The 12,638-nt window shown below is 42.7% G+C and overlaps 1 protein-coding gene across 1 annotated transcript in view; it reads right to left on the bottom strand.

Moving 5' to 3' along the window:
• Window positions 1-12,638, bottom strand: part of LOC126419413 (uncharacterized) — a 130,623-nt gene that overhangs the window by 61,889 nt on the left and 56,096 nt on the right. The window contains exon 4 of the mRNA XM_050086602.1: window positions 872-1,027. Coding sequence (XP_049942559.1) covers window positions 872-1,027 — 156 coding nt within the window. The remainder of the gene's footprint in view (window positions 1-871; window positions 1,028-12,638) is intronic.

The raw sequence follows: 12,638 nt of genomic DNA, 5'->3' as shown, positions 1-12,638 counted from the left end.
CAGAAATCTGTCTAGCTCGAGTCGGAGCGGCTAGGTCAGCGTCGGCTGACGACAAACAACAACTCTGCTGCGATGAACACACAACTGACTAGCAAGTACACAATTCGGTGGCGAGTATACAACTGAGCGGCGAATACAGAACTGTCCTAGCGCTCGCGACTCCAGCGCTTAAGAAGCCAGAAGCCAGCGGTGGCGCGCGCAGACTTGCGGCGATTTCCTGTCTCGCTGGCGCTGCTTATGCGGACGGCGTCCGGACTTTGATGCTGCCAACCTTTTGGCAGCGGGCTCGGGTGGCATTACTGGCTAGGATATAACAATATGTTACACGATAAATATCAAAACAATGGCTCATTCCCGCCACACACGAAGCAGCTGCTCTCTCGTTACCGAATTCAGAGCGTCAACAATGCGATGTCGCAGACTTTCAAGAGTGTCAGTCACAGGGGGAATAAAAACGCGGTCTTTTACGTGACCCTACAGATAAAAGTCACAAGGTGCGAGGTGTGGGGACCTGGGACGCCAACGGCGATGAAATTCATCTTCTGTTCCTCATCTTCCAATTCAACGTGTTGGAACGGTGTCATTCAGGTAACATAGGACGTGTTAAGAGAAGTTCTCAAACGCGAGACCCGCTGCTTCGTATGTGGCAGGAAATGAGCCGCCGTTTTTATTTTTGTTGTGTAACAACGTGGTGCTCACACTGAATACATAAAAACTTGAACTTTTCTCTTTCCAGAACGTTGGAACTGTGTTTCTATCTTTTGGAATTTGGGAGCAATAAATGTTTGAAATGTGTTTCTTCTTTTTGAATACTCCTGTACATAGTTGTCGGAATCTTACGTGTGTGGCTATACAATGTGGTAATACTTGCCGAGAGGAAGGTGGTCCTGTGGACCTGGTAGAGGCGCCCTGCCGTCAGCACCAGCGGCTTCTGGGCGCGGCACATGAGGATCCGAAGGGTGCGCTTGAAGCGGGGGCTGCCTTCTATCCAGGAGCAGGCGTACGCTGCTGCCGACACCGCCTCACTCTGGAAGCAACAGTAGGCTGCTAGATATGGAGACAGCGTGCCTTGATTCTTTGATCTGTTCGCTTTTTTGCTACGGCTAATGTGAGGTCTGTGTACAAAAGTTCTCGGCGTAGACGTCCTGACACAGAGGTGGTTCTGCCTGAAGTGAAATTTTGTTTTTGTAATAGCGTAAGTTGAATTCAAACTTAATCTTCAGATTATTTTTGTATACAGTTTTTAAAGTGTTTTGTTCAAGGGCGGAAGAAAGGAAGATTATGGTAGAAAACTCATCGACTTCTAGATTATCAGAAGATTGGAAATGATGGGGTAAGAAATCGACTGTACTCTTAACAAAGGAATCATCCCGGCATTCAGCGATTTGTGGGAATTGCAGGAAGGGGTTCGAGCCGCCATCCTCCCGAATGAGAATCATTGTCTAATCACGTTTTGCTCAAATGGATAAACTGGTATACCAGCCCGTTCTAAATCTTTGTCTCGTACGATTTCTCCCGAGGGACGTCCGTCCAAAAATGTTCGAACTTTTAAAATAGAATGCTCTTTTACTTACAACATTTACGAAGTGGGTGGCCAAATTCAAATGCGATAGTAGCCTGCTTCTTTTGAAAATGATCAAGTCAAGAACGAAAAAAGGAGCAGAAACAAATGAATTTATTGACAAATTCACAGTACTATATTGGACAATCGTCGGTTGAAAGTGTTTGATATAGCTGTCTAAAACTGTGAACACACAGCTGATGGCGTTAAGCACATCAGAAAGGAGATTCTTGTACCGCCCGTAGCTGAGATGAATACGCTCAACAGGAATGCAGTGTGAGTCAATGATGTGCTCTACAGAGAACAGTGGCGCGGTGGTAGAAGCATTTTCATGAATATAGTTACGTGGACATCGTACTGTGGCTGACTGTAGCACTTTTGCAGCCATGGTAAATGTTTGGAATGGTTTGGCATGTGAAGTACTGAGGATATTTATCTCGTAAAGAAGTCCTTCTTCGTGACGAGTTTAATTAAGAGAAAGATGGGATACTGTTGACAAAAAGATACTTGCATTTTGGCTATTCCTTCCTGTAATTTACAGATACACGAGACCTGACCTGTAAATCCGCCTGTCACCATGACTGTTAGCGTCATACCTCACAAACAAAAACAAGTGTTTGGGTTGCATCATGGTCAAAATTATTTGGAAGGACCACAGAAGTAAATGGATACTGAAAATTGAATTAAGATCAGTATATTACTCTCAAGAACACAATCAGCCAGCCTTCACAAAATGGGAACAGAGTCGCATATTTTTAAAAGGGTATGAGTTCGAATGCGATGGTTTTAAGATTACTAGTACTTCAGAGTGTATGAATGAGACAATACATTAGTCTGTCTGTGTACATTTTAGTGTACATTCTATAGGACTCAGTAAAACAATGTTTATTTTATAGAAACATCAATCAGTGACTCATGCCCTTTTACAGTAAAAGAGGCATCAGTCGTATTCATGCCCCTGTGAAAACGAAGCTTGGATAGCAGCCCTCAAGATGCAGCACATCATTTAATGATCTCTCCTCGCACCCCTAGATCACATTACCAGTAGTGTTCACAAGAAAACAGTATGCTGCAGTGGTTTGCCTGTTGTACATTTATGCCGTTGTTATACACGCAGTTAAACGTATATTGCGTTATACGAGAGTCGTTCAATAAGTAATGCCCCCACAATATTTTTTAAAAGCCGTTGATATACATAGACAAACGTCCTTGTTGGTGCTTCATATTTGACGTTTGTTCGAACCGTTCTGGCAGATGGCAGAGCCGTATTACAGCGTCAAAATGGCGTCTACACGCAACTCACGTTACAAGAAGCGTGCTGATATTGAATTCTTGTGTGAAGAAAAAGAAACCGTGGCGAGCATCCAAAACCGTTTGTGTGTAGTCATGGCGACGCTGCAGTTGATAGGAGTGCAGCTGGGCGATGGGTAAAGAAAATTAGAGTCTTAGGAAATACAGAAACAGAGCTCCATGATCAGCCACGCTCAGGACGTTCTGTCACAGCCACTGCTTCAGACATTCCGAATCGTGCGAATGCCATTATTCGTGCCGACCGGCGCATCACAATTCGATAACTGGATAGAGCTGTCGGTCAGCGTTGGAAGTACGTCTGCAATGATAGAGATTCTGAGATATTCAAAGAGGGTCCGCAGCTCGTGGTCGTGCGGTAGCGTTTTCGCTTCCCACGCCCGGGTTCCCGGGTTCGATTCCCGGCGGGGTCAGGGATTTTCTCTGCCTCGTGATGACTGGGTGTTGTGTGATGTCCTTAGGTTAGTTAGGTTTAAGTAGTTCTAAGTTCTAGGGGACTGATGACCATACATGTTAAGTCCTATAGTGCTCAGAGCCATTTGAACCATATTCAAAGAGGAGCTCACGATGGATTCCACGAATGCTCACAGAAGCAAGCCCTACAGTCCAGTCCCGGCACCCTCAGACTTCGATCTCTTTGAGCTGCTTCACGGTCCTCTAAGAGGAACACACTTTGAAGATGACGGGAGTGTCAGTGATGCAGTGAAAACATGGCTATGCCTACAGGACAAGAGCTTTCACCAGCAAGGAATACAAGCTCTTCCACAACATTGGCGCATAGAACAGTATGGAGACTAAGTAGAAAAACAGGACATGGACAAGACATGTTGATGTATATTGTCACCACATTCTGACTCTTAAAAATAAATATGTATTGAGAAAAAAATATGGGGCATTACTTATTGAAAGAGCCTCGTATTTGATTGGTGCATAAGTTAGTAGCGTATTTGTTTTGTATGTTGGTATTCTGATTGCTATGTGTTTATTTATCAATTATCACGTTTTATTTGTCGTTCATTGTTGCTATTTGAATTTACATGGGGGAGGGGGGATGGGTGGGGGAGGCGGGGGACCAGAAATGCTGCATAGAATCAAACACGTTTCTGCCGTTTTGCGCATGACGTCAGATCGAACACTTCGCGCCTATATTTGTTGGAGGATATGTGGTTTTGTGAGCTTTCGCTTAGTTCCTTTTGTATAGCTAGATATTTGCAAACGAAAGTGTTTTGAGTGTGTGAAAGCAATGCCAGGTTGTGCTATTGTTGGCTGTAATTCTCTCAATCACAACACTAAATGGGACATGATTTTACAAACATAGACTGAAGCAGCGAGCGAAAATTTGTACCAAGGCCGGGAGACGAACCCGACCCTCCTGCTTAAAAGGCAGGCGGGTTAGTCGCTAATCCACCTTGGCACAGCGGTTCTCACAACTACAAGGATTACCCTAGCATGCCTCCCTCCTCAATCTAAATTCTCACTGCTTCACTCTATATGCATAAAATCATATTTATATGTGAGTAGTAAAGTCTCTGATACTGAGTTAGCCCATTTGTGTCAGTACCTGTATTTGGGTTTCAGGCTGTATCCCCCATTTGCATTTGATGTGGTGTTATTTCAGGACATGGAGAGCCATAGTAATTCAGTTAGTGTGTAAGGGGGAATTTAAAGTAGACTGTCCAACACTGAGAACTTGGATCAAGGATGGAGGCGTACCAGGATAATTTCTACAGTTCTCTGTACCAGTCTGCCAACGTGGCTTAGTGGCTAACGTACATGCCTACTAACCAGGAGAACTGCATTCGATTGCCGGCGTTGGTAAAAATTTTCACTCGCCGTTTCAGCCTATATACATAAAATCATGTCTGTATGTGAACAGTAAAGTATCTGAAATACTGTAATTTCATTTATATACAAGAGGGACTCTCGCGATGCAAGTCTGTGAAGGATTTCTCTGTCGAAATGCTATAGAAAAGACGCTTTGAATGTTGTAAATTCTGGAATATACTCTCATCATTTCAAATAAACTGCTGAATTTACCGCGGAAAAAAGCGCTTAACAGCGTAGTATTAGAATCAGTGGTAGCACACCACGTTTAACAGAAGAAGGAAAGGAACCTTTCAGCATAGATCCATAGAAGAAACTACGGACTTTGCAAAATCTTTCTCCATGGAAGAAGAGCACTGGTAAATCTACGTGATTCAGAAGCAGCCAGTTTACAGAAGTACGCAGTGGCATTACAGAGGAGAAATGCTCATATGAAAACATGTGCAAAAATTGCAAGCTCGTATAGAAGATCTTCTAAGTCAGTCGGCATCAACGAAATGGTATCTTTACAATGAAGAAAGTAATAAAAAATGCAATTTTATCTCGCGAATTTAGTCGAGTACTGGGTAAAATACTCGTATTTTCACCCGATCAAATCAGAAGTTTGTTACAGGGGTGAAATGGGGTTCTATGAGTCAAAGAGGAAATTATTTTTCAAGTCGATTTCCTTGTTCACCGTTGCGCAGAGAAGTTACCATTTTTCCAGAAAAAAATATTCGGGTATCCTGTACCTGAAGTAGCAACCTTGAGTTCTTGGATAAACCGCTGTTTCAGTTGCCACCAGGTATTTTGAAGGATGTTCTAATTCGATTGGCTGATTCAGATGCTTCCTGCAAACAAGGTTGGTTCAAATGGCTCTGAGCACTATGGGACTTAACTGCTGAGGTCATCAGTCCCCTAGAACTTAGAACTACTTAAACCTAAGGACATCACACACATCCATGCCCGAGGCAGGATTCGAACCTGCGACCGTAGCGGTCGCGTGGTTCCAGACTGTAGCGCCTAGAACCGCTCGGCCACCCCGGCCGGCTACAAACAAGGCACTTGAACAATTTTTTTGAGTGAAAACGACAATGCCCAATTGTCAATTGAGGTTCCTATAAAATTGCGATAAATGCAAAATGAAAACGAACGTTATGTTGGTCGTGGTTACTCGTTAAAACTGTTTTCAGAGGCAACTTAGGAGACTGCAAGCTTATATCAAACATTTACGGCGGCAGAAAACTCAGAAAACAGATTACGTTTTGCGCTTTTATACATTTTTGTATTCAAGAGATGCTTTTACTTATTTATGCATTTATTTTATTTTTTTCGTTTTTTAAATTAGCGATGTCTGTTTAAAAGCTGGTTAAGTTATTCGATGTAGAGGTAACATTTAGCAATAGCGGAATGCAATTTACATTTCATTATTTCAGTGGAAACAAAAACACACCGCTTAAAAGCGCGGCACACAAGCCATAGCGCTGTTGCCAAAGCAGACGCTGTTCCTTAGTGATGTCAAAACGTCAGCCAATAGCAGCACTTATCGCTTACTGTCAAAGTTTACTTTTTTACCGACCTTAAGTTTACATTTTTTTCAGTAGGAGATAAGGAAGCCAGTTATTCTTCTGTTTGAGTTCAATAGCGGAGTGACAGCAGCGGAGGCAGGCACAAACGTTTGAACCGTGTGTGGGGATAATGTTATTGGACAGAGCATGGCCTTAAAATGGTTTTCTAATTTTAAGAAGGATCGTTTTGACATTAGGGACTCTCTACGTTCAGGAAGACCTTTGAGGTAACCTGTATCGTTAACGGTGACGAGAAACAGTGTCTTTACCCTAACATAAGGAAGAGAAAGTAATGGTTGAGCCCAAACACAGCAGCAACTCCCCGTACTATGAACTGTGCTCATCCACCAAAGATAATGTTATACATCTGGTGGAACAGCGACGGTGTGGTGTACAGCGAATTGATTGCCCGAGGCATGGCCACAATGCTGACATTTATTGCCAGCAACTCAGACGTCTTGCAGACGCAATCTAAGAACAACCACCAGAAGACAGCGTGAAGTGAAGCTGCTCCATGATAACTTTCGACCGCATTCTACTAGACTCACAAAACACGCTATAGGAGAGTTGGATTGGGAAGTCATTCCTCACCCACCTTATTCACCCGATCTTGCGCCCTTAGATTTCCACCTTTCCCGCTCTCTATCGAATACAGTTCAAGAACTTCCTTCCCAGTTGAAAATGTGTTCCGAACATGGCTCGATGAGTTCTTTGCTCAAAACCATGTGATATCTACAGTCGCAGAATAGAAAAGTTATCCCAGCTTCGGCAGGCAGTAGTAAATAATGAAGGAGAATATATTATTGATCAATAAAGTCTCTGTTATGTATATCTGTTGCCTTTGTTAAACTTATGCAAAAACGCAACGAACTTATGCACCAACCCATTAAGTTGGCGCTTTGGGCATGCTGTTTACCGATTATTTGTAATACAATGGGTGCTTCCAGCAGCACACGAATAGAATACATCTAACTTCGTCCAACCCCAGACAGTTGCTCACCTCAGAATAAGCATCACAATCTCAGCAGATTTCTGTTGTACGTAACCAATTTTAAAAAATTCAACATTAAGAAACAGCTAGAGGACACAGTTTTTTATCTTGCAATAGGGCTTTCAGCATTATAAAAAGAAAGCAAACATGCAGATCTTTTACTGTGAGTGATGTCAAAGACGTATTTCTTACAAGTTCGAATCAAGGTAAATGTCTCGAGGCTGCTGCTTCTGAAATATTATGTCTCAAATTATGGCAGTAGCTATTCTACAGGAAAACCAGAATCAGTGAAGAAACTCGAAGTATTGGAAGACAAAGGCAGGTGACATTCTCTATCAGCACATTTTCATATTCTGTTTTTGATAATAGAAGAAAGGATTGTACTACAGCGCCTATAACAATCAATGGACTGATTAGTCACACCTTTAATCTAGGCATACAACATAATCCGTTGATTGTGCCACAAAAAATAGCTTAACCATCAGGACAGGCTCCAATTAAGTCTAACACAATTAAAGACTTGGAAAGACTCCTGTGTTATCTGTCTGACAAACATCTATCTAGTAGTAGGGCAACAGGGGAATCACCCCACTCCACACTGTTGCCAAATTTATTCAAGATGGTGGATCCAAGATGGCGGCCATAGAGATGGCAATGTCGCACTGACATTGTGGTGGGAAATTCGAAATTTGTTGCGAAATAGCTCATTTGGGCTGCCTCCACTAACCTAAATCCACCCACCATACGCTCCTCCCTCTTGTCCCCTACCCTCCTCACCAACATCCAGAAATTGGCTGGAAAAGGACCCAGTCTGTGCTGGGTTGCTGGATATGATGGACTTAAGCCTTTCTTTTGTATGCAGTGCAGTATATTGCTTAATTAAACAATTTGAGTTGTCATAGATTGAGCACTAGACAGTAGCTTCATGCAGTGTTTTCACCTTGAGGTCTGGAGGCCAACTGACCTAGTTCACAACACCACCATCAGAGGGCACTGTTGACTGTGCCCCTCTGCTCACCTACCGTGATGTAATACAAATAGGCACTGGGGAAAAAATTGCGGGAAATTCGTTCAGTCTGTGTCTAGCTGCTGGGCTAGGAGAACTCACAACAGTAGGCTGACCTAGCGAAATACCTGCAGCCTTCCTTCTCCTCATCCCTGGCGTACTTTCATTCTTTGTGGTGCACCCATCCAAGGCCATGCATGTTGAGGAGATTATCACCCCCTATTCGTGTATAGTAGAGTGTTGTAATGATATAACAGATGGTCAAGAAGAAATTATATAGTCTTATGCATGATGGAGCTCCATAAGAATCGAGTTCGAAGCATTTTACATAAATCAACTGCACTATCAATTCTAAAGTATTGTTATAGGATCTGGGGTCAGTACCAAGAAGGTACTTGTAAGACAGAAATGATAGTAGGAAATAAACATGTGCACTCTATGCAGGACATTAATGTCCAACATCTGACTTACATCCACCCTGCAAGTTTTCTATGCCTCTTACTATGGTGACAGACTTTAACATGATGAAACTACTTCATTCTACACCAAAGGAAAGAAACATAGTGTTTGTCACACACACTCAATATATTTTTCCAGAGGCATATAGCGCCCACTGTTCACATCCGATCAGGTTCAGACATTGCACTATGCTCGCATCAGTCCTATAAAATGATCATCAGCAACAGAGAATGCCTCTTACAAGGAAACAAACACACAACAGCAGTGTTTGACATGTGAAATTTCACACTGTACTAACGCTAGATCCATAAACAGGACATCTGTCGTCTATTAGGCAGATGTATATACAGGGATTGCAATATCTCACAAACACCTATCACTTTGCTTCTTTTTTTTTAGATATGTAATTGTTCTGATGTTCCTGTCTTTGTTTAGACACCAGTGAACTTCGAGAAGTGACAAAAATAAAAAATTAGAGCCTTAACATCCCTTACTGCAGCAGAAAATATAAACTAAGCCCACTCAGCGTTTCAGAAAAGTGATGAAGACCACAGCAGCTGCAGGACTCAGAAATTTTTCGCTTTCTGGAAGCTAAAACTCCAAATGTGGTGAGAGTCTTGTTTAAAGTTGAAGAGATACTTATTTCAGCTTCCAATATCTTGATTTTGGCATGTAAACTCAGATAGTGCTGCTGATATCAGTTAGAGGATCTATTTCCCACAAAAGCGTATGAAGTGTCTCAGGGATGAAGACTGGGAGGTTTTACATGTGTGTCAGAACCTGCCGCAATCCTTTTAGAGTCTATGTTCGAGTGTGGTGGTACACATTGCGGAACTGAAGCAAACTGCTGTGCAGCAATCTTTTTGAAAGTGTATTTAGAGACATATTTAATTGGATTTCATAACTCTTGAGACTGCTTGTGCTCAAGGACAAGGGAAGAATGTGGTACAAACCGTGTAAGGTGGCAGATTGAATGAATGTCAATTTCGCACCTTACATGAGAGATTTTATATGTCATAACAAGTAGAGGAATATGTCACCTGACATACTTCAGCGATGATGAGCAGATTTGCCTATCAAAATGTGCAGTATGTAATGCACAGGGATGACACTCAATTCGATGATATTAACACACTAAACTGCATGTCAATGAGCAAAAGGTGAAAAAAGCTGCTGGAGGAAACGTTTTAGTTTGGGGGCAGATGCGAGTTGTGCCGTCACAGCCTGAGTACAATGGAACACTTCTAAAAAGGGTTGGTGACCCCCGGCGAGAGGGGCAATGAATGCGCTGGGCAATACATCAATAGGAGCAGGTAGAAGGCCAGTGATGATTGCAATGAGAAATTCTTTAGAAAAATGTATTGGTGAATTTCCAAATGGATGCAAGCAGATCAGCGATGCAGTTGATTGAGTGAAATGCTCATGGTACGCACATGATGTACACGTATAACTTTTGGGCATCAGGAGCAGGCACAAAATGTGTGATAGGCTGGAATAAACTGGGAAGGAATAGAAAGTGGCGATATTTTGACGCAGTTTAAAGGTAGGTACTTTGTGATTGGTAGAGGTAGTTTCCACAAATGAAAGAAACGCTCCCATTGGTCAGAAAAAGCCGTGACATGAAGCACGAAAGAACACATGTGGAGGGACAGTTTGCTACAAAAGAGGGGTGGGGAGGGAAGGGAGGAAGAGTAGTGGGTGGATTTAGGTTAGTGAATGCAGCCCAAATGACATATTTCCTGACAAATTTTGAGTTTCCCACCATGATGTCAGTGCGACGTTACCACATCTATGGCCGCCATCTTGGATCCTCCATCTTTAATAAATCTGGCAATGATGCAGAGTTTGATGATGCCCCTGTTTCCCTACTACTCCACCTTTCTATACAGAAAATTTGAAGTGGGCTGCAGAGAACTGTATCCAAGACGACGAGTGAATGGACTGTCAAACACTGATTATTGTTGTATAATGGCCCATTAGTATTGTCAAATGTTGATCTCTTAAATGTTATACTCAGGATCGGTGTAAGTTTCATGCAAAACAAGCAGCTAAGTTGACAGGGCTGCCAGACATGCCAAAGTGCAAAGTTGTTTACATAGTCTGTGCAGTGAAAACTACCCATTTCCACACTCAACAGCTTTAGATTTATGTTTTAAGGTCACTCGAAGAGCTCAAGGAATGGCAACTAGCGTGTGAGGGAGGGTAAGGGTAGTGGGTCGCTTGTGTGGAAAAGTGAAGCTGGAATGGTGTGTGTGTGTGGGGGGGGGGGGGGGCGTTAAATGATACGTTGCTTATATGGAAAAATTTTCTCGAACCTGCCCTGGTTACATTGATGCAGTCATGATAATGCTAACGAGAATTAAAAGAAGCGTCCGGTTTCAGTATTTTTTAAAAAGGCATCAGTTTCCAGCTTTTAATGATTAACTATAATACCAAAATATAGCATTCGAAATTCATTCTCTTGTCTGACAATCACTTTTGCGTCATACGACGTAACAGTGCTAAAAAAGATATCCACATAATGGTATTATACAAATTAAACAATTTTTCTCAGTTTTCTACAAATGTTTGTTGACAGAAGTCCCTTTAAAAACATATGATTCAGTTCTGGACTTCAGATGGTCCGAGCAACTCATTCACGGAAAATTGGTACAAGAAATACAGAAGTAAACAACTGCGTGAGTTCGTCCAGCCTTTCGAAACAAGTACACATAGTATTTCGAGGGAACCAGTCAACAGCAGCTATACACACACAATCAGTGAGCCATGATAGAGAAGAGTAAACGAGAGCAGGAGCGTGGTGCTTACCATCAGTGCACTGTAGCGTAGCCGATGGACAGTCCGCAGTCTTGGAAACGAGCGCTTGTTGTCGGCGCAATCGCTATCCAGCTGCGCATTAGTGAAAAATGCCACAGGATTCTATAAGCGTGCTTGCGGAACACGTCTGGCTTTATGGTAATGATGTCCAGACGTGTTGCGACGAAGATTGCCGCCAACTTGCACGCTTGTCTTCCGATAAACTATAACCGGCCGTTGGTGACCCTGGAGCTGCTTCAGAGTGGCTCTCTATAGCGTGCGTCTCCTGATTTTATCACATCGGGGGCGACACTCTAGTGTTACTACACTGGAGAAAAATAGTCCTATAGGGCCAACCTGACTAGCGGGCTAGCGCTACCCCTCCGGCGTCGGTCAGATAAATAGCGTGAGCGACGCCTAGAACTTTCACGTCTGCCGCTTGGAGGAGGAGCCAAACACCCCTCCTCTCCCTCCATCCCCTCCCCCCTCCTCCGCCCACCACTATCACTTCCGCGAAAACAGCGTCTCTCTCTGCCGAACCGTTAACGTGAATCACGTTTGAATGTTATGGCTAAAATGTATCTTTTCATCAGGGCCAGCCTATGGAAAAATGAAAATTATGTCCACCTTTCCCCCCAGTAATTCTTTATCTTGGGAAATGATTGGTCACCTCATAACTGCTGAGAAAATTTTTTGTCAAAGTGAAAACTGCCTATCAAATTTAACAGTTCATCAACTGTACATGCTGTCCTCAAGTGGCTACTCTGATCTGATTCGTCATCTCTGTTACAGTTAGAATCTACATTTGGATTTTGAATTACTCAGATAGTTCATGTCCTTCATCTTTGTCAAGCTGACCGAAACGGTGGTTGTGATCCGTCACTTGGGCGCATATGTGCTAGAAAAGTCACTCATTTACATGACTTGAAGGCCTTCCAGATACGTAAATACGTTCAGTCGTCTCAACTCTACAGTACACCTACTCTGCTGTACACACAAAGTAAATTAATTTTTCAATCGTCTATACATGGGATCAGTAACAGTTGTATCATTAATTCGTTAATAAGGAATGCTGTGTGTGCAACTTCGAAACTGTGTTATTACATTACAATATATGTTTCGTTTATTTAGTTAAAAACAACGCCA

Source organism: Schistocerca serialis, chromosome 9, assembly GCF_023864345.2.
Source record: "Schistocerca serialis cubense isolate TAMUIC-IGC-003099 chromosome 9, iqSchSeri2.2, whole genome shotgun sequence".
Lineage (NCBI taxonomy): Eukaryota > Metazoa > Arthropoda > Insecta > Orthoptera > Acrididae > Schistocerca > Schistocerca serialis.
Note: the sequence above shows the minus strand (reverse complement) of the source record. Positions and strands in the feature narration are given on the sequence as shown.